At 39.2% G+C, this 21,492-nt stretch overlaps 2 protein-coding genes across 2 annotated transcripts; both read right to left on the bottom strand.

Moving 5' to 3' along the window:
- Window positions 1–402: 402 nt before the first annotated feature.
- LOC149041853 (uncharacterized) lies at window positions 403–2,220 on the bottom strand. Its single transcript, XM_089181006.1, has 2 exons — window positions 1,697–2,220; window positions 403–1,188 (listed from the first exon to the last, which is right to left on the bottom strand). The coding sequence occupies exon 2, from the start codon at window positions 1,159–1,161 to the stop codon at window positions 532–534; it is 630 nt and encodes a 209-aa protein (XP_089037132.1). The 5' UTR covers window positions 1,162–1,188; window positions 1,697–2,220; the 3' UTR covers window positions 403–531.
- Window positions 2,221–16,724: 14,504 nt separating this feature from the next.
- Window positions 16,725–19,429, bottom strand: LOC149041852 (uncharacterized). Its single transcript, XM_089181002.1, has 3 exons — window positions 19,052–19,429; window positions 18,048–18,392; window positions 16,725–17,880 (listed from the first exon to the last, which is right to left on the bottom strand). Exons 1-3 carry the CDS (start codon window positions 19,406–19,408, stop codon window positions 17,404–17,406), a joined length of 1,179 nt encoding a protein of 392 aa, XP_089037128.1. The 5' UTR covers window positions 19,409–19,429; the 3' UTR covers window positions 16,725–17,403.
- Between the last annotated feature and the right edge of the window lie 2,063 nt (window positions 19,430–21,492).

Raw genomic sequence — 21,492 nt, 5'->3', positions numbered from 1 at the left:
CACAAATATTCGGCAATCGGTCGACATTTCGTGGAAGCTCACGGTAGCAACCACCTCTTGAAAGAAATCCAATTTAGAGTTTTAAGAAAGTGCTAGGGAAAATTTGATTGTTTAGTCTTTGAAATTTTTCTAGATATATATCCATGCAAACCAGCCATGCTTATTATTGCCTATCACAATTTGATGTTAGTCTAAGAAGTCAGCACTTGAGTGTGTTGTCACGCAATGTTGGATGATTTCAAGAATTTAAATTTAACCAATTAATCCACTCAATTCTCATAAACAAGAGTTGAATATATCTAATTGTGTCCGGACTTTGCTGACAAATTCAGTTCTAAAAACTCACGAGCGTTTTCTCAGGTTGTGTCGGTTTCCAGACTATTAAAGCTTTTCAACATAACACAGTAGGAATCCTTTGCTTTATTTCTGTGCCTATTTGTATCTACAAATCAGGAATCGCATCTGAGCTCCATGATAACTACACTTTTACTATCATCTTCATAAGATATTATCCGTCTGACGTTGAACAGGTTAGTCAATAGGCTGCCCAAAGTAGCAGTTGTAGATAAAAGCCGCCAAGAAAAGGAGAAGCATCAATCGAGACTGACATTTGGCGTCGGACATGTATTTCTTCTCGGTATTGTTGAATGCCTGAAATTCAATTTTTCCCTGAGAAAGTTCAACAAAACCAATACCAGCTTGGTAATTCTGGAGAGCAATCCCAGTAAGTTCATTGATGGTCAGCTCGTAGAATTTGTTGTTTCCTCTCTGATCAGGGAGGAAGGGCTGCTTGTGGACAACAGGCAAGGTCTTCTGATTCACCCACTCGTGTTGGCAGTAAAACAAGAAGAACAGCAGGCAGGCAACGAGAAAAAACACAGGAATAAACTTCGATGCACCAGCTGCAACAAGGGCTCCAAAGAGGCTGGCAAAGCACAAACATCGCGCGACTCTTAAAAAGTACGGACAATCGATGTAGGTTAGCAACTTATCTTTCGGAAAATAAGGTTTGCTCTGTTTGATGTAATGATTTGTTTTGGCGTGGATTTCATCTCTAATTTTAGTGTTGGTACCAACATCTTTTATTTCAATGTGTTCCGCGCGTACCCGTTCGATTTCGGTTCTCCCTGAGTTAGCAACCGAGCGATCTCTGTCAGACATGTTAGTTGACCTCCAAGCAACGACCACCTAAGAATGTAATCAACTAAATTAAACAGACAAAAACAATGCATTTCTTTACTATACTCTTTCCATATTTGCTGTTAATTTGGCATAAAAATTCCAATCGGGTGAAATTCTGCAAGATAATGAGCTCGAGGTTCAATCCCTTGTCACCAGATCCGCTGTCAGTTTCATGTCAGTATCATACGGTACACTTCTTCATAAATGAATAAAGGTGGTAAGTTTCTAAAGAAACTGTGGTGCTGCGTCGGTGGGAGAGTATAGCAGGTAATTTAGTGTTAACAACTGAGTGGAAAACGTAAATTGACCACCGTAAAGAGTAAAAAAGCTGACGTTTCGAGCGTTAGTCCTTCGTCTATCGTTCTGACGAAGGGCTAACGCTCGAAACGTCAGCTTTTTCACTTCTTCATAAACTTCGCGAGGTTATTTGCAGGATCATAATTTGTTTTGAGTAGAGACATCTTGAACTACTTCTGTATCAGGGTTTACTGAATGATATCAATTTTACTCCTACCTTTGCTGATTTAGTCCGAAAACCTCGCACGAGTAGACAGTTAAGCACGAAGCTCTTTGCAGTGTGAGAACAACAAGAATCTGTGTTGACATAAGATACCTTCCGCAAAATTGAAAATCTGAATTAACCCAGTCCCCCTCCACCCCGGACATGGTAATAGGAAACCTCAAGACTCTTTGTAAACCGGAAGAAATTAATGAATTCGTCATCTTCCCGTCAAATCCAGCTTGAGGGGCTAGCAACTTTAAGTTCTGGATGTTATTTATGGTATTATCCTCGAGACGGGTCTTAGTTCTCGCAGGTGACACTGGCTATTTACATATGTTTGCTTGCGCATTTAGCAAAGTTCGGGCCAATTCGGGGTAAAATTTCCGTACAGGCCCATACTATTGTAAAACAAATCTTTTTTTTTCCGATGGCAATGTCTTGTTTTTGTCATTGTTATCTCTCTCTAAGAACTGAATGCATAATGAAGTATGGGGCTGTACGGAAATTTCACCCAATTCGGTTTTCTCGGAAATTGTGCCAGATCATCAACCGCTGTTAATTGTTTTTACGGTAAAATTTCCGCACGGCCCCATACTTCATTATGCATTCAGTTCTTGGATAGAGATAACGATGACAAAAACAATACATTGCCATTGGGAAAACAGATTTGTTTTACAATAGTATAGGGCTGTGCGGAAATTTTACCAAGATATGTGCTGTTACTCAATTTGCTACCAATCTTTAGGAATGTGAAGAACACGACAAAACTTTTGAGTTTGTAAGACATGTTTCGTCATCAGTTAATTAATGTACAAAGCGTTGGAAGTTTAATTTACAATAAGAAGATAAATGCTAATTATAATAAATGGTGACAACAAGAAAGAGGCGAAGCATGAAAGCGTGAGAATTAAAAAGATAGTTTTAGATTTGAGGTGAGGTAATTGTTGATTCAAAAAGGGTTGTTCTCTTTGAATATGGTATTATCCTCGAGACGGGTCTCAGTTCTCGCAAGTGACACTGACTATTTACATATGTTTGCTTGCGCAAAAAAATTTTTTACCCCGAATTGGCAAAGTTTGGGCCAATTTGGGGTAAAATTTCCGCACAGGCCCATACAAGTGCTTGGTTGGAGAAGTTCCTTCATACTTTAAAGACTATTTCATGTTACGCTGCCAGAGCGACAACCAACATAGATGTACTAGATCGTCAATCACTGACATTATTCTTCCTAAATTTCATCTAGATGTCGCTAAAAAGTCTTTTTACTATCATGGTGCAATGGCATTCAATAGTCTTCCAATGAAGATTAAGACATTACCACCTAAGGAACGTTTCCCGGCTATCTCCGCTTTTTATTCCTAGGCTATTTTTAGAACATTTGAAATCGAACATTGTTACTTTTTATATCAGTTGGTTCTTACTGATATGTGTATATATATAATTTATTTTACTCTCTTTTATTTTGTGTTATACAGGGCCCCCGTTGATACCAGTCTTGTGACTGAAGGGGTCACCCTGTTTAAATATCAGTTGTTATTATTATTATTATTATTCTTATTATTACTATTGTAAAACAAAACTGCTTTTTCTCCTAATGGCAATGTCTTGCTTTTGTTATCTCTATCCAAGAACTGAATGCATGATGAAGCATGAGGATGTGCAGAAATTTTTCCTAGGTCGTAGGCGACTATCAAGTACAAAAGCTAAGATCAATTTGATTTTGTACTTGGGCTGTTTTCTATTTTTCAGTATCTTTCGTAGTCGCAAGGAAGCGAAAACCAAATATAAATTCTTTTGATGGATGGGATTCTTCTTACTAAAGCGCTTGTTGAGTTAATCCTGTACAGCATGTAACATTATTTTGTCTTAATATTAGCATTTTTCTGAGTATTGTCTAAGAGGGTATGATATAATAACCATCCCTCCATTAACTTAAAGCCCACCACAATTAGTGAACTGGAAAGCATTTGTGGCATGTTCGCTTCAAAGAAGGCTCCTGGCTATGACAGTATCCCAATGTATATCATTAAGTATTCATTTCACCTTATTTCTGCTCCACTGGCAGACATTATCAATCTATCTCTGCTAAAAGGCATTTTCCCGGACAAACTTAAAATCGCTAAAATTATTTGTAAACTACAGACCTATTTCTTTGTTGTCTAATTTTTCCAAATTTTTCGAAAAAGTCATATACAATCGCTTAGTAGAATTTGCCGAAAAACACGATATACTTTACCGCTGTCAGTTTGGATTTCGGAAAAATCACTCGACATCGCACGCACTAATTCATTTGGTAAATAAAATAGCTTCTGCAATCGACCAACACGAAACAAAGGTGGGTGTCTTCCTAGATCTTTCCAAAGCATTTGACACTCTCAACCATCAAATCTTGTTTGCCGAATTGGAGCACTATGGTATCCGTGACGTGGCTCTGCAATGGTTTAAAAGATACTTTTCTTGCCGCCAGCAATTTGTCCAATTCAATCAAGCTTGCTCTCCAATGCAAATCACCAAGTGTGGTGTCCCTCAAGGTTCGATTTTAGGCCTTCTATTGTTCATTCTACACATAAATGACCTCCCTAATGCCTCTGAACTAACAGACCCTCCGCTTTTCGCTGATGACACCGGTATCTTTTATTCTCATTCAAACCCAAATTGCTTAGAATCCGTATTTAATGATGAACTCCAAAATATTGATGTTTGGCTAAAATGCAATAAGCTCTCAGTTAATATAAAGATAACTAACTAACCCGGACAGAAGAAATTTAACTCCAGCATTTCTCTCTCCTTTGGAGGTAAACCCCTACAACAATTTAACATAACTAAATTCCTTGGGGTCTATATTAATGATCATCTCACCTGGAAACCTGGTATGTATGTAAACAAATCGCTAAATCAATAGGTATTATATTCAGGTCTCGCTTTTTCCTATCCTCTACAACCAAACTCACTTTGTACTACACCTTAATTTATCCTTATATCGTCTATTGTAACTGCGCCTGGTCGTCCACATACGTATCTAACTTAAATAGAATTTATTACTTGCAAAAGCGAGCTGTGCGGGCTATCACCAACTCATACTATCGAGCCCATTCCGCTCCTTATTTAGTCTCCACTACACAACAAATAACACAGTGTGTACACCAAAAAAGTTTATTTAGGGAAGCCCGCCGAGAACCAACCCGAGGCATATATAGCCCGAGGCATGCATACATACATACATTCGCAACTGATATACCATATACAATCCTGATATACAGTCAATTCCTGCACATTCAAAAATAGGTATACATTACTAACATGCAAACTTCACCAAGTCTGGATCACTACGGTTATACGGAGGCCAGAAAAAACCTGCCAGAAAAAACCCCTTTGGGGAAAAAACATGACAGGAAATCTGGGTAGGGACCATGGCCCAAACTCAGAGCAATTGGCAGCCCGTCATATTCATCGGGGTTCTTGCACTATGCTATAAACGTCGACTGCGTCGTTCCCTTTAAAGACAAGAAGTGTAAAGTACGTGATTAATTCACTCTTTCAAGATTAAAGAATACAGAAAAATGAAGAGAGTGTTGTACAAAGCGAGAAACAGGAAGACGCCGAGCATGATGCGAGAGGTACGTTTTTCTTTATCCATAATCTGAAAAGCTGCAGAGTGAAAAACTTGGAAGCTAAATTTTCCAGAGGTTGTCGTAATGAAGCCAATTTTCACATCATAACTAGAAAGAACGATCGTTTGGAGTTCCTCGAAAGTCACCTCGTACAAAGCGTTGAGCGTTTGTAGATCATTCTTTACTGGTTGTTTCTTGACAAGTGGAAGTGACTTCCTGTTTACCTGTTCGTTTTGCCAATAGACGGCGATGAAAGGAAAACCAAAGATCAGGAAAATGATCGCTCCAGTGAGCGTTGCAGCTCCTCCGAAACTCAACACAGCTACAATAACTGAAAACCACACCGGGAAACCGCGATAAGTTTGTAGATATGCTCGAGGCATGAAACGCTTGCTTTCATCGATGAAGATGTTGGTGGATCGAAACACCGGGGCATGTGGAATATTCGCTTTGCGGCCAACACCTATTTGCCTTAAACGAAGAAGCTCAGCCGACTCTAACGTGGGCATTTTACTGAGATTACTGAGATGGCCAGTCGAAAAAATCTCCAGTGAAGGAGGACGATTGAGTTCTCGGACCACGGAGAAGGTCGTCGACGTAACTTGTAACTCTTACTCGTCCGAAGAAAAACTTTATCATAAGCCGACTTAAATTTTATAAGTTTGGTGAATTGGTAACTTATATATACAAAAAATCTTCGGTGAGACTGAGTAAGATATCCATAAAGCCTCGTGATAACTTAATTACAGAGCAATGTTGCCCCTTCTTGGAACTAATGACGTAGGAATGCGAGATTAAGGAATCCCAAGTGACTCAACTATTTATGTTTTGATTAAATAGGGTTTGACTTGTTCAAGAAGTTTTGGGTCATCCACGTTATGACTATGGTAATGAACATTTCATGCGACTAATCAAATCTTTTCCCAATCAGAAAATATTCCGAAATGTGAACATTTTACACTCCTTGTGTGTCCGTTGCGGTTTCTGGTGATTTTTGCCATGAGAAGGCTAGGAAATGTACAAAGTTTTAAAACACACATTTCGCTTTTGGGCTTTTTGCCATGAAAGACCCCGGCTAGGCGGGTTACCCCACCTTGACACGTTTACATGGCAAATTGTCGCCCCGGCTGACAGGGTTACCCTACTTGGCAGACCGGGCAACCCGCCAAGGCGGTCACCCCACCTATCATGTAAACGTGATCAAAGTAAAATAAGAAATTATATGGACAGGTGGGTTACCCCACCTAGACGGGTTACCTCACCTACCTGAGGTCCCCCACCTCCATGTAAACAGGCACTAAGAGAAGCCTATGGATCATTTAACACTTCCCTGATGATAATTTTTTTCTTGAGCAAAGCTCTTCATGCTTCAATTCCATTTTCAATTTCAATCATTCGGAACATTCATCTCCTTTCATAGTAATTTCATAAGAGAAAATTTCTCTACCTTGAAGACCCGAATAAAAGAGGAACTTGAAATGCAGACTTCTGAAATATGTATTTCTTTAAGTTCAATTTTCTAGTTTTTTGTTTTCCCAATGATCAGTTGAAATTTCCCAAAGTTTCAGTAGGCAGCGGTTACGTTAAGTTTAAAAGAAACCAATTTATCTTAATACTTTTGGGAAAGACATTACCATCCATTAAATGGAAAAGTTTTGACGGGGTTAAGAAGCATATTACGTTGCAAAATATATAATTCCTTGAATTGAAATGATTATTTGTATAATCTATCGTCAGGTAGCTGCTTCCTTGATATATACATTTTAGAAAAGAAAAGAATGGACTGTTATGCCAAGATGAAGACTGAAAACCATTCTCGTTCAAAATACCTTATTACATGGTAAAGTTTGGTACCCTAGTGGAGTATTCTCTCCGCAGTACGTAGCAAACGCTTCCGTGGATGTTTTTCAGAGAGTTCTTGTTTGTAAAATGGCTGCCTTCGTTCAACTCGCAGTATTCGGTGTCGTTCTTGACTTTGTAGTTTATCGAGAGACATCGACAGTCGTTGATACACCATAGATAGCACTGCTGTGGGTTTGAAGTGACAGAATTGTGGAAGATATGGCCGCCTTGTCATGATTGGCATCTTGGTTCACATTTAGTGAGATCCTTTCACATTCTGTAGTGAGGCAGTAGCTCCTTACCTCATTAAGCAAAGCTGAAATGAATGTAAAACAAATTTTTGCTCCCAATATCTTTACCTTTTCTACTCCAAACTCAAGCAAACGATGTTTCTCATAATGTCCTTCTTGAGCTGATAATTTATTCAAGATATCGCCTTTCTCTATGTGTCAGTTTAGGGGTAAGAAACCAATCAGATAAGTCTAGTAATATGATCATCACAATATAAATACAGAAGTACCTCACTAATTTTATTGAAGCTCCCAGAAAAATTGTCCGAGTTAGTTGGGGATCGAGTTATGGCAGTTGGTGTTAAATTTCAATTACCTGTTAACGCTCTTACTCCCAAGATCTTATTGTCAATTCTCCCCTCCAGCTGTTACAGATTTCCTTGTGAATTAGTTATGAGAATTTGGTGTTAGATGAGGATAACAAAAATCTACCTGATAAGTTTGAGTATTCCTATAACCTGTTTGGTGAATAATGTAGGGTTATTATAGGGAGAAGTTCCATGTTAATCTTTTCTGGGAGTTAATATTTAAGTTAAGGGTTAATATTTCATAAGAAATCATGTTTTCACTATTCTTGTAAAATCATTGGCCATTTTGTACATTTTATTTTCAATGAGCCTTTTATTATGAACGTTTTGTAGGGAAATTTAGCGATATGTGTAAAGGACGAATATAAGCTGAGATATCCAACACAGTAGTGGGGGAAATTTTTAATGTTGAATTAAAATTTTTCATCTTAACTTTAATGTAGTCACATTATTTTCTCCTAGCAGACACAACTGACTGGTTCTAACACTTTGACGTGTATAGACTGACATTTTCATTCAAAGTTCGAGTTATCAGGGTAAATTTAAGCCAAAGGAAAGTAAAACTAGTTCGAGTTAAGGGGGATCGAGTAGGCTGATAAAAATGACTTCAATTGGTGGGGAGAATTTAGCCATTTAAATAATAGATTTTTCATGATAGCAAGGAAGCCACTCTTAATATCTACCAGCAGGAATATGCGGAGCAATATCACAGATTCTGAAATCATTTCCTCAATGCAGGACAGCTAGTGGCAAGGGATCCCCCTGGAGAACGAAAAGAAGTAAAGAACTAAATATGGTTGACGTTAAAAAATCTGAAGAGCCATGTTTTTTTCCAATTTTGTAATTAGGTTATCTTACATTGTCTTAAAGATATTGTTGAGGCAAAGCTAAATAGATTTTTACTAGTCGTCGCTGACTGAAAAGGAAAAAAACCGCAACTTCCGATAATTACAGTTCTCAATAATCATTTTCCAGGTACAACTCTACCTTCTTCGCAGAGTCCAGATAAATGCCTCAAAGTAACTTAACGGGTCTAACTCGAAATAACCTAAGGGGGCGGTACGCAAAGTTTATTATCTTTGTAGAAACAATCCATGTTTAAAAAGGACAACAGTTAATCGTTACCACCTGGTCCACAAATAGTCCTGGCCATATAATACAGCAACATATAACAGGAACAAGCTAAAACACGTAAAAAGACAAAAACTCAAAAATAGCCTGAAAAGCGGCACTGGTGAAGCTGATTTCACCTCCATGATCGAAGGCTCACGCCTATTTTAGGCTAACTCCGACAAACTTTTTTTTTACACAGGTCATGGTTTTGAAATTAAACAGTCCTGAAACTGTGTTGATTAGATAATCCAGAGAATACACATCACGTCCAACTGACGGTCTCCCGTTCCGTCTTCAAGCTTCCGCGAAATACAACAACTCTTATAATGACTTAAATGCGAAGGTTTTGGAACGGTATTTCTAGCTTTTTCGAAGCCAAGACTCTTGCCAAAACAAGGTAAAGCTGGTCTTCACGTTTCTCTAAAACAACGTTTATGCATTTTAGGTCATTGTGAGAAAATTCACACTTATGAATACCGTCCGACGCAACTGCCGTGTAAGGAGGGTAAAGAAGAGATTAAAAATAACCCTCAGGTGTACATTACCCAGGCGGGTATAATAGAGATTAAAAGTAACCCTCAGGTGTACACTACTCAGGGGGATACAGGAGAGATTGAAATAACCCTCAGGTATACGCTACCCAAGAGGGTATACAAGAGATTAAAAGTAACCCTCAGGTATACACTTCCCAAGAGGATTATAGAAGATTTTAAAAATTAACCCTCGTGTATAAACTACCCAAGAGGGCACGAAAAATTGAATTTAACACTTATTAATATCAGGAGACCGCTCGTAGTCTTGACCTTTTCTTTCGACTGAAAGTTGAGGCATCCACCGTTAACTTATAAAATCATTCTAACATACTAGTTCCCGAATGTTATTGTCAAGCTCGGCTATTCTTGACTGACATCTTTGCAATTCCCCATGATTATTCGACTAAAGACATTCCCGGCTAAAGTGTACGGTCAAGAGCGATTTGACTAAACGCCGAATAAACAACAGGATTATATTTTGAGACCTCACGAATCCATCTGTTGGAAATTCTCGCTGTCTAATTAGTCCGGCACAAAGACCAAATGAACATATAACATACACAGCCTTTGTTGGCACGCTGAAGACTTGCTGGCGGGACAGAAGGTATTGCAGTCATCGGGGAATAGACGAAACATTTCTTCCTTTGCAAAAGCATTCGGCTTGATTCCACAATAACTTTTCGTTGGCAGCCTTGCTGTAATTCTCTAAATCGATGACAGAAATGATAGCGCGTCTGTAAAATACACGCTGCGATTTTTTTTCGGTACCAGAGCTCCTCTTGTTATTTCATCTTAGTAAGGTGCATTATTACAAAAAAAGCCTGAATTTTACGACGATTGATGTCCGATTACAGCTGCCAAATGAGAAACGGGTGATAGCGTTGATTACGTTCAGCGGTGCAGAAAAAACATTCAGCGACTTATGGTTTGTAGACAACCAATCATCCATTATTAATTTGTTTTGTTGAAAATTACTTTGTTTTTTAGTGAATGAAGAAATATAAGATTCGATCGGTTTCTAGGCTTGAAATTCTCACTCAGTGTTCGTGAAAAATATAGAAAAAAATCTTCCTCGTATTCAAGGTCACAACCAAAGAGTAATTGATGATTTTAACAGTTACAATTACAATGTATCGGAGCGCGGAATCCGAAGGTCTGAGGTTCGATTCCTCATGGGCACTCAGCATTTTTTTCTTTGTTCCACGCTCGTGACGAGACGAAAAAACAAAACATCTTTCTCTGGTTACAATTCTCTTTGACAATGTCTCCTCACTGTGGCAGTCTCCTCTCCATGGTAACAGGACACTTCATAGGCCTATTGCAAATAATAATCGCAACTGATTATATCATCAGTTTGTCAAATCCAGTCTGTAAAAACTGCCAAGAGGCTGTAAACTTTGAATTTTTTTTTTTTTTGTCACTAAACATACAAAAGGTTCTCAGTCTCTCAAATAGCAATAGCTTTTTTCACATTTAGCTATAAAACTCGATTTCTCGGAAACTTCGTCAAACTGACATTCGACAGTAGTTGTTTAAATTCAAAGCACGTTCTATTTGGCTGTAGAAAACAACCCTGAGTATGCTTACTTGCCATATCCCGAAAAAGCCCTCCGATTTGGCAGACAAATGGCAACAAGTGGAGTAGCGACGCATATAATATGCGACAGATGAAATAGCCTTCAATCTTCGCTCGCCTTGCTGCCAACTTTATGTTTGTATGATTCACTATCACAAGTAGAGGAAAACTTAACATAACTTCATATTGATGTAGATAATGTCTCAAATAACTAAGTCAAAAAAATGCTCTTCCGCTAACACTGTTTCAGTCAATACCGAACACCGAATTATTCAGGCAACATGTATATATTTATTACTGATGTCACAAAGAAGGCCGAGGAAGCCTCATGTTGTACATGCGACCTAAAGATTAAATTCAATTTCAGAGCATGATTTGTTCGACGGCACTCGTTGAGTTTAACTTTAATAGTTTAGAGTAATATTTCCTCTTTAAGCTGCAAGACCTTAAAGCGTTACCTGTTGTGGAATAAACAGGTCAGTTTGGTCTACGGTTCTCACAGAAGACATAAGGTCCATGATACGATTCTACTGAAACCAGCAAAACAAATGTTCCTATCTTTGGATCAGTTTGCTAAAAAACGAAACTGATGGTTGTTGATGATTATAAAGTTACATCCATCAGAGTGCTTGCCGTAAGTTTATGTCCTCGACCGCATAGCTATCTTCACAGACAACAGTACGCTCTTCGTGGTTGATTCAATCTTTCGTGATTTTAAAAGAATACAGAAAAGTGAAGATAGTGTTGTACACCGCGAGAAATAAGAAGACGCCGTGCATGATGCAAGAGGTGCGTTTAGCCTTATTCATGATAAAAAAAAAAGCTGCAGGAAGAAAAACTTGGAAGTAGACTCTTCCAGAATTTGTCCTAAGAAAGCCAATTTTCATATCGTAACTGGAAGGAGCGATCATTTCGAGTTCTGCGACAGTCACCTCGTACAAAACTTTGAGCGTTTGCAGATCATTCTTCAACGGCTGTTTCTTGACAAGTGGAAGAGTTTTTCTGCTGAACAGTTCGTTTTGCAAGTAGAAAGCAATAAATGGAAAACCAAATATCAGGAAAACTACGGCGTAAGGAAACGAACCAGCGCCACCAAAACTCCACACAGCAACAATAATTGAGGCTGTGACTAAAACTGGGACGGGGACGTGGGGACTGGGACGTGGGAATCGAGGAAGTGGATATCGAGGACGTGGGAATCGAGGACGTGGGAATCGAGGACGTGGGAATCGAGGACTTGGGAATCGAGGACTTGGGAATCGAGGACTTGGGAATCGAGGACGTGGGAATCGAGGACTTGGGAATCGAGGACGTGGGAATCGAGAACGTGGGAATCGAGGACGTGGGAATCGAGGACGTGGGAATCGAGGACGTGGGAATCGAGGACGTGGGACTCGGACTCGTGGGGCTCAGGGACGTGAAACTCGGGGACGTGGGACTCGAGGATGTGAGACTCGGAGACGTGGGACTCGGAGACGCGGGACTCGGGGACGTGAGACTCGGAGACGTGAGACTCAGAGACGTGGAACTCGGGGATGTGGGACCTGGAGACGTGGGAATCGGGGACGTGGACGCGGGGACTCGGGGACGTGATAAACAAACAACACCTGACATTTGCGCTGAATTTTTAGAGTATAATTTTCAGTGGTCTCGAGAGAGCTATCATATGCTGGAGAGCTTGTTAATAGTAGCCGATGGTTTTCAGCGTCCATGGTTCGGCCGGACTTGTTTGCTTGCCTATTTGACCGTGAGAACTCTGGGTATAGAGTAGTTTCAACGCAGGGGGTCTTGAAACTGTTAAAAACATCTTGAGCAGCTATGGAGGACTTTCCTGGTGAGTAACTGTGTTTTCTTCTCGATCCGTGCCTTATCCTTGCTAAAAAAGAATAAGGAAGAAAACACAGTTACTCACCAGGAAAGTCCTCCATGGCTGCCCACAATGTTTAAAACCTCTTGCATTGAAACTATTCTGTACCAAGAGTTCTCACGGTCAAACAAGCAGGGAAACATATCCGGCCGAATCATGGACGCTGAAAATCATCGGCTACTACTGACAAGCTCTCCAGCATATTACAACCTGTTTATCACGTTCCCGAGTCTCTACACGTCCCCGAGTCCTCGCTTCCCACGTCTCCGAGTCCCACGTCTCCGAGTCCCACGTCTCCGAGTCCCACGTCTCCAAGTCCCACGTCTCCGAGTCCCACGTCCCCGAGTCCCAGTCCCCACGTCACAGTCCCCACGTCACAGTCCCCACGTCCCAGTCCCCACGTCCCAGTCCCCACGTCGTTGTCCCCACGTCTCAGTCATACTTTTAGTCACAGCCAATAATTGAAAACCACAAAGGTACACCGCGGTAAATAGGTAGGTCTGCTTTAGGCATGAAGCGTCTGCTCTCTGTGATGAAGATATTCGTGAAACGATGCACAGAGGCGTAAGGAATATTCTCTTTACGGCCAACACTGTCTATTCTGGTTTGCCTGTAGCGTAGAAGTTCAGCCGCAGGTAACACAGACATTGTCGCACCGATAAGAAATGTTCCTGAGCCAAGAAAATCCTGTCGTGTAACAATTCTATACGCAAACAGGAGCCAATTTAGTTCTCTTCTGTCTCGGCAGCGATGACAATTGATTGTTCTACAACACTGAAGAAAGTGAACAAATGATGACAAATTCTAAGAAGACTTTGGAAGAATCACAATCGTGAAGCAAAGTAATGATAAGTTATCTCGGTCTTTCTGGGAAAATTGTAGCTCGAGCCAGGGATTATTCAAACTGTCATGGGAACCTGTGTTCTTACATTTTTCTGTTGGAATCGGATTCCAGAAAACGCATGGTATGACAACAGTGGAAAGGAATATGAATACCAGTTATTTGACATATTTTCAGAGAGAAAGGTTACATTTAAAAACTTAGCATGGCAGCCCACACGAAAATGAGTAACTTAATAAGCTCTACATTCCCCTCGACATATACTCAGACCGAGGCAGCTCCCTATCTCCGCCTCTCCCCCCCCACCACTCACTCGAAAAACACTTAAAGGCTCCATAATTCCGTAAGCTTTAAAACTACTCTTTCCAGATATATATCCATGCAAACCAGCCCTGCTTATTATGACTTATCACACAATTTGTTGTAAGTCTAAGAGGTCAGCACTTTGGTGTGTTGTCACGCAATTTTCAGGTTGGATGATTTCTAGAAATAAAATTTAACGAATCCACTAAGTTCTCCTAGACAAGAGCTGAAATATATCTGATTGTTTTTGGATGTTACTGACAAATTCAGTTCTGAAAACTCACGAGCGTTTTCTCAGGTTTTGTTTCCAGATCACCTAAGTTTTCAACGTAACACAGTCGGAATTCTTTACTTTATTTCCGTGCTTATTTGTATCTACAAACCAGGAATTGCACCTGAATTCTGTGATAACTAAAGTTTAACTATCATCTGCATAAGATATTATTTGTCTGACGTTGACCCGGTCAGTCAACAAGCTGCCACAAAGTGGCACTTGTAGACAGACGCCGCCATGAAAAGGAGAAGCATCCATCAAGACTGACATTTGGCGTCGGACATGTGTTTCTTCGCGGTATCGTTGAATGCTTGAATTTTGATCTTTCCTGGGGAAAATTTGACAAAACCATTACCAGCTTGGTAATTCTGGAGAGTAATCCCATCAAGTTCAGTGATGGTCAGCCCGTAGAATGTATTGAGGTCTCTCTGATCAGAGAAAAAGGACTGTTTGTGAACAACAGGCAGGGTCTTCTAATTCACCCACTCGTGTTGACAATGAAACAAGAAGAACAGCAAGCAGGCACACAGGAATAGCCTTTGATGCACCGGCTCCAACGAAGTATTAGATACAAAGCAACACTAGCCCTCAATTAAAAAAGTAAATTTAAAGCTAGTTTAGGCGGGTAGTAAGACTGTTAACCCTACGGAGTAAATCTAGTAGTTACTATTACATCATGGATAGGACCTATAAATAAGCAGATAGTATATGAGTATGCACATTAAACTATTGATGTTAAAGGCTATAAAAAGTGTGGTTAAATAAATCTACGATATTCATTCATTTATTTTGAAAATTGATGAGAATAGGTAAGCCAACATAATCGTCCTCTTCCATCAAAACTTGAAAAAGTTGATTTGATGTATTTTTCTTAAATATATACAGTACTTTAATACTTTTCGTAGTTCTTGAGGGATGCTGTGTCATATTCTGGTCCCTAGTCTTAAAAACCACTTAATTTGTTGCTTAGATCTTGAATGAGTTACATAATAATTGTCTGGTATGATAATTATATATCTCATTTCTAGAGATTAGAAATATTGCATTGGGTTAACTTATAACAAATACCATACATTAGAACTGAACTGGATTTATAATAAAGCAAATATTTAACAAATAGAGAAGCCTTGACTGTGCTCTGTTCTGTTATAAAGCACGCAGGAAGCGGCTAGAGCACGAAAGAAGTGTAGGGAGAAACACGAGACGTAGTCGAGTGTTTCTTCCCACTTCTTGAGTGCTCTAGCCGCTTCCTAAGTGCTTTATAACAGAACAGAGCACAGTCAAGGCTTCTCTATTTGTTTTATAATAAAGAATCCGTTAAATTACCCAAGCATTACTTTCAATTTTCAAAACAAACTTTATTTCCAAAGCGAACAACAATGTCGTCAGCATGCTCTATAATCTCATAAAGCACGCTACAATAAGCCAATAAGAATCCTTGTTAGAATGGTTCAAATAATCTGATTGGCTGTACAAGACTAAAGCTGTCAAAAGTGTCAAACCATCAAAGTTCAAAAACCATCAAAGTTCACATTCTACGATAGTTTACAAACTAAAATAGTTCGGCAAGTCGAATTTAACACTTTTGCCTGAAGTTTTTAAGTCTCTAATACAGAATCTTGTAGTGAAATGTTCAGTGAACTTCAGCCGAATTATGGCTCATAGAAACACGCGAGTTTTTTCACATGACAAGGTCGAAAAAAAACTGTTCAAGGCGAGTGTTTTTTGAATGAACGATAGCCTAATTCACCGGAACATGAAGATCGCTCGTGATGACAGCGCCGCAAAACTCGGCTGCAGTGACTGATGTGACTTTCCACTCAACGTATCGGAAAGGATATCAGAGCAAGCTCTTATTTTTTCACTCGAAGGGTGGCCGATGTAGTTTCTGAGGCTTGCTTTACTGTGATGACCGGAGATCGCCATGATGAGCGAGCTGCGATGAACTTAGCATGATAATATTCGCTCAGACACCGTCATGATTAGTATGAATTTTAACAATTGCCAGTTTGGTTATATTTGTCATCATTTCTGTTTTGTTCTGTTTTGTTTTTGAACACTGAACTTTATATACTTTTCGAATGTTAGCTGTGTTTGATTTTTATTACCGTACGTAAGCTTGCAATTTAACAGAGCGTGAAAATCTTTAAAACTCGGAATGTTTATTTTGTTTTTCCTTTAAGGATTTTCGTATCTGCTCACGTTTTAATAACGTAAATTACGGCGCCTAGTATGTTTACAAACCTTTGTTTGATTCTTTTGTTGCTACTTGCCGGCTCGCTTCAGTTCCGAAATTTCACTTTCAATTATCGGAAAAAAGCTAAAAAGAAGTCCCGGAAAAGCTCGAACACAGTACAATTGGCAGATGGCGTGACAGCTGTAGCTCAGCTCTATGCTCTATACTCTCATAGAGCACGCTCTTTCAACCAATGAAAGCGCGCGTTATATCCGAACTTTATTATAAACTAGAATAGTATTGGACGAGACAAAAAGAAGACTGGACCTTTAAGATGCAAAGTATTCGAAACGAAAGGCAAGCTTGTATAAAACCACAGAACCTGATTGGAGATAGGTCATTTTCTATTGCTGGGGGGGGGGGGGGGGGGGTTGGTTGGGAGGATTTTTTTTATGTTACAGTAAAATTTACCTGATCCCACCAAAAAGATATCGTATCATCCCCCTCACTGGTAGTTGGCTGTAAATTTTCTAGAGTTCCCCTCTTTGTACTCTATTGGTAACGACTGATCCGCCCTGAGAATGTTTAAACCCCTTCCCCTCTTCGATTATATATAGATAATGACTGGTTCCTTAATATAAGTCTTTGCAGCTTAGCCCCATACATTAATGCCGTAAGATAAATAATGGTATATCCAGGATCGATAGATTGTCAGCAGAATTTTGGAACACCTGCGTAAGTTTTGTCTCACTTGTTTGCTAACATTGCTTTGAAGTTTACCTTGTAAAAATGTGTTACTGTAACTATCTTACTACATTTAATCAACGGATCTAATCTTTCCTATGAGAGTTCCACATTAAAAGTAGCAAAATGACACCAGCTTTGTCAGATGGTCCATTAGTTTCGTGCTCAGTCTTATTAATTGTCAAATACCAACTGATTTATCATCATTGGATCTACAAAACTGTGTTTTTTAGTAAGCCTACTATTTGCCTCCGATCCAGAGCTGAGTCGTATCACTCGAGTTTGAGGTACAACGGAATTTGGGATTTGTAGAACTGTACATTCCAAAGTTGTCCTCGTTATTTATGGCCGTCTTGCTTGCGTCGAGGTCGCAAGACAAATGGGTAAAATAAGAGTCGAGATGCAGAGGAAAAACGCCTCTTTTATATCCTGTTAATGCAGTGCAATTCACACACTCATTTCCCCGGATGTTGACATACTCGTAAGGTCGACAGGTGTCGTCTTTCAAGGGTAAGTCGTTAATGATGTCAAAGTCTTCAAGCGAGGCTCTCAGGTAATCTGTGTATACGGTGCCATCTGTGTTGTATCGGCAAGTAGCTCTCCAGTGAGTCGAGTGATCCCTGAGCCAAAGGAGGTAGGGTCGTTTGATAAGGTAGGCCTGCCAATTTGGGGCATCACCGCTGATGGCTTGGTAGTCATCGTAAAACACGATGTTTTTCTGTAGAGGAAGTAGAATTGGTGAGGAAGTCAAAACTGTCGCTTCTGAAACAAAACTCATGGAAGCAACATGATATTGAATGTATTTCACATCTTTCCGCTGAATGCGCTTTCGTCCTACGCTCATGTAGTACATATTTAAAGAAGATTTAAAGAGAAAGCAAATACCTGAAAAAGAAGTTTGTTGGACAGGCTAAACGACTCAATCAGGTTCCAAGCGAACCCAGGCTCTGAGTCAAAATCACAGAACACCTGGAAGGTTTGATTATTGTCATCGTTAACTGTATACAATCCAGAGGCGGTGGACCCGGCTGCTTTGTAATCCTGACAGCTTCTTTTCTGCTGAATCTCGCAGTGTCTTCCAACAAACGGTACAGGACAGGAACAGTTGTACCGAACACTTGTGGGTTGACAGGTCTCAGTACAGGTTCCTCTATTAAGACACGGATTGTTCTTGCAGCAGCCGTTGGCACACGTGAAGTCATCAGCACAAGGAATGATGTGGTTAAGAGCCTGAAAATGTATATGAAAAAGAAGTTACGCGCTTCTGATCGGCTGAAAACGACTGCATTCTCCTTTAACACGAGTGGAAAGTTAAAAAATGATCCTCGCAGGTGAGAAGCTAATGTACCTGAAGTTGAAGTTTTCTTCGTTTCTGAAATTCTTTGAAGTTTTGAACTTCGATTTTATTTTCATTTTCCATTATTCGAAACATTCATCTCCTTTCCGGCATGGGAATTTAAAAGAGGAAATCTCTCTACCTTCAAGACCCGAGTAATAGAAGAACTTGAAATGCACACTTCGAGAAATATATATTTATTTCAGTTCGATTTTCTAGTTTTTGGTTTTTCCTAATGATCAATTGAAGTTTTGCAAAGTTTTGGTTGACAGCTGTTACTTTAGGTTTAAAAGAAAACCATTCATCTTAAACACTTTAGGGAATAACATTACCATCAATTAGAAAGGAAAGTTTTGACGGGATGAGGAAGCATATTACATTGCAAAACAGTGCCTCTCTAATTGAAAGGATTCAGATTTGTATAATCTATCGTCAGGTAGAAGCTTCCTCGATATGAAATTTAAAAACATAAAATAAATGAACTTTTATGCCAAGATGAGGACTGAAAACCATTCGCGTTCAAAATACCTTATTACACACTTAAGTTTGGTACCTCAGTGGAGTATTCTCTCCGCAGTAAGTAGTGAACGCTTCCGTGGATGTTTTTCAGAGAGTTCTTTTCGATAAAATGGCTGCCTTCGTTCAACTCGCAGTATTTGGTGTCGTCCTTGACCTTGTAGTTTATCGACAGACATCGACAGTCGTTGATACACCACAGAAAGCACTGCTGTGAGTTTGAAGTGACAGAACTGTGGAAGACATGGCCAACAAGCTCTTTGTCATGATAGGCGTCTTGTTGCTCATCAAAAGAGATCTTTTCACATTTTCCAGTGGAGCAGTAGCCCTTTACTTGAAAAGCTGAAATGAGTATACAAATAAACTTTGCAACCATTATTCTTATCGTTTTCATCCCCCAGCTGAGGGAACGATGTTTCTCATAATATCGTTCTTGAGCAGATTAATAAGTTGAGATATCGCCCATCTCTATGTGTCAATCAACGTGTGAGAAACCAATCAAATGAGTCACAGAAAATAACTTCACAATTTGAATATTCAAGACTCAGAAAGGATGTGCGTGGTATTTTCCAATTATGGCGCACAAATAACGTGATGCAGATGTTCAACTTAAGACCACCTCCCCCGCATAAAGATACAACTTCAAATCTCTTCCTTCCAAAACTGCGAACGTGTTGTTTAAAACACTTGTGGGATAACCTAGGCTAGTTTTTCTGGGTTTTTGCAGATAATGTTTACGCTTAAATCTATCACATTGAGATGATCTAGCACGTTTCCACACCCAACTCGAGCAAAGCATGTTTCTCATAATGTCCTTCTTGAGCTGATTATTTATTCAAGATATCGCCTTTCTCTATTTGGTAGTCAGATGCTGGCGGACAAAACAGGAAATATTTTTTAAACATTAATTGATATACATATCTTGACAATAGCCTTTACAGTGCAAGTTAATTAGATTTATTGTCATTTAATTTGTGAGGAGAACTTAGCAGTTTAAATGATAAATCTTCCATTAGAGCAAGCGAGCCAATATCTACCAGTATGTAGAACGATATCACAGATTCTGAAATCATTTCCTCATTTATATCAGAGATTAAAAGCCGTTTCAATGCAAGATAACTATTGGCAAGGGACCCCCCCTGGAGAACGAACAGACGTAAAGAACTAAATATGGTTGGTTTTAAAAATTCTGAAGAGGCATGTGTTTTTTCAACTTTTTGGTCAGTTTAACTCACATTGTGTTAAAGGTATTCTTGGCGCAAAGTTCAATAGATTTTTAACGAAAAGTAACGTCAACGTATTTCATCTCAGTAAGGTGCACTATTCAATACAAAAAAAGCCTGAATGTTTCAACAACTGATGTCCGATTACAGCTGCCAGATGACAAACGGGTGAAAGTGTGAATTTCGATCGGCGGTACAGAAAAAACATTTAGCGACTTATGGTTTGTAGACAATCAGTAACCCATCGTTACATTGTTTTGAAGAAAATTACTTTATTTTCTAGTGAATAGAGAAATTTTCACCCCGTGTTCGTGAAATCTATAGAAAATAATCTTTCTTGTATTCAAGATAAGGAACCAAGGAATAATTGATTATGTTTACGGTTTCAATTCTTTTCGACAATGTCTCCTCACTGTGGCAGTCCCCTCTCCGTGATAATAGGCCTATTGTAAATAATTATCGCAATGGATTATATTATCAGTTTGTCAAACCAAGTCTATAAAAACTTTCTGGAGGCTGGAAACATTTGAAGTTTTGATTTTATTTTGGCACTGAACATACAAAAAGTTCTCAGTTTCACTCAAATAGCGGTAGCTTTTTTTCACATTTGGCTATATATAACTCGATTTCTCGGCTCGGAAACTTCGTCAAAATCACATTTGATAGTAGTTGTTTAAATTCAAAGCACGTTCTATTTGGCTGTAGTAAACAACTCTTAGTACACTCACTTGCCATATCCCGAAAAAATCCATCCATTTGGCGGACAAATGGAGTAGCGACTAATATAATACGCGACAGATAGACAGATAAAATAGCCTTCAATCTTCGTTCCCCCTTGATGCCAACTTCAGTCATGTTTGTATGATTTATTATCACAAGTAAAGGAAAACTTAACATAACTATATATTGATGAAGATAATGTCTCAGATAACTAAGTGAAAAAAAATGCTCTACCATTAACACTGTTTCAGTCAATACCGAACACCGAATTATTCAGGCAACATTTATATCTTTATCACTGATATCATGAAGAAGGCCGAGAAAGCTTCATGTTGTACTTGTGACATAAAGATTAAATTCAATTTCAGAACATGATTTGTTCGATGGCACTCGTCGAGTTTAACTTTGAAAGTTTTTCATATATAGTATTTCCTCTTTAAGCTACAAAATCTTAAGAGCTAATGTCAGCATGCATCAAACAAACAGCGGCAAGTCACCCCAAATTTTCTTTCACTCCTACTTTCATATGTTGTAT

The sequence above is a fragment of the Pocillopora damicornis genome, chromosome 8 (genome assembly GCF_964200805.1).
Source record: "Pocillopora damicornis chromosome 8, jaPocDami1.2, whole genome shotgun sequence".
NCBI classification, from domain to species: domain Eukaryota; kingdom Metazoa; phylum Cnidaria; class Anthozoa; order Scleractinia; family Pocilloporidae; genus Pocillopora; species Pocillopora damicornis.
This window is presented reverse-complemented; position numbering and strand designations above follow the sequence as displayed.

Bases quoted from the DNA above. Each gene is read 5' to 3' on its own strand.
- LOC149041853 (XM_089181006.1), bottom strand. From the start codon at position 1,161: ATGTCTGACAGAGATCGCTCGGTTGCTAACTCAGGGAGAACCGAAATC.
- LOC149041852 (XM_089181002.1), bottom strand. From the start codon at position 19,408: ATGAAAACGATAAGAATAATGGTTGCAAAGTTTATTTGTATACTCATT. The intron at 18,393-19,051 runs GTACCAAACTTA...ATACATTTTCAG, and splicing joins GGAGAGAATACTCCACTGAG to GCTCTTAACCACATCATTCC. The intron at 17,881-18,047 runs GTATTTGCTTTC...CTTCCTCTACAG, and splicing joins CCAACAAACTTCTTTTTCAG to AAAAACATCGTGTTTTACGA.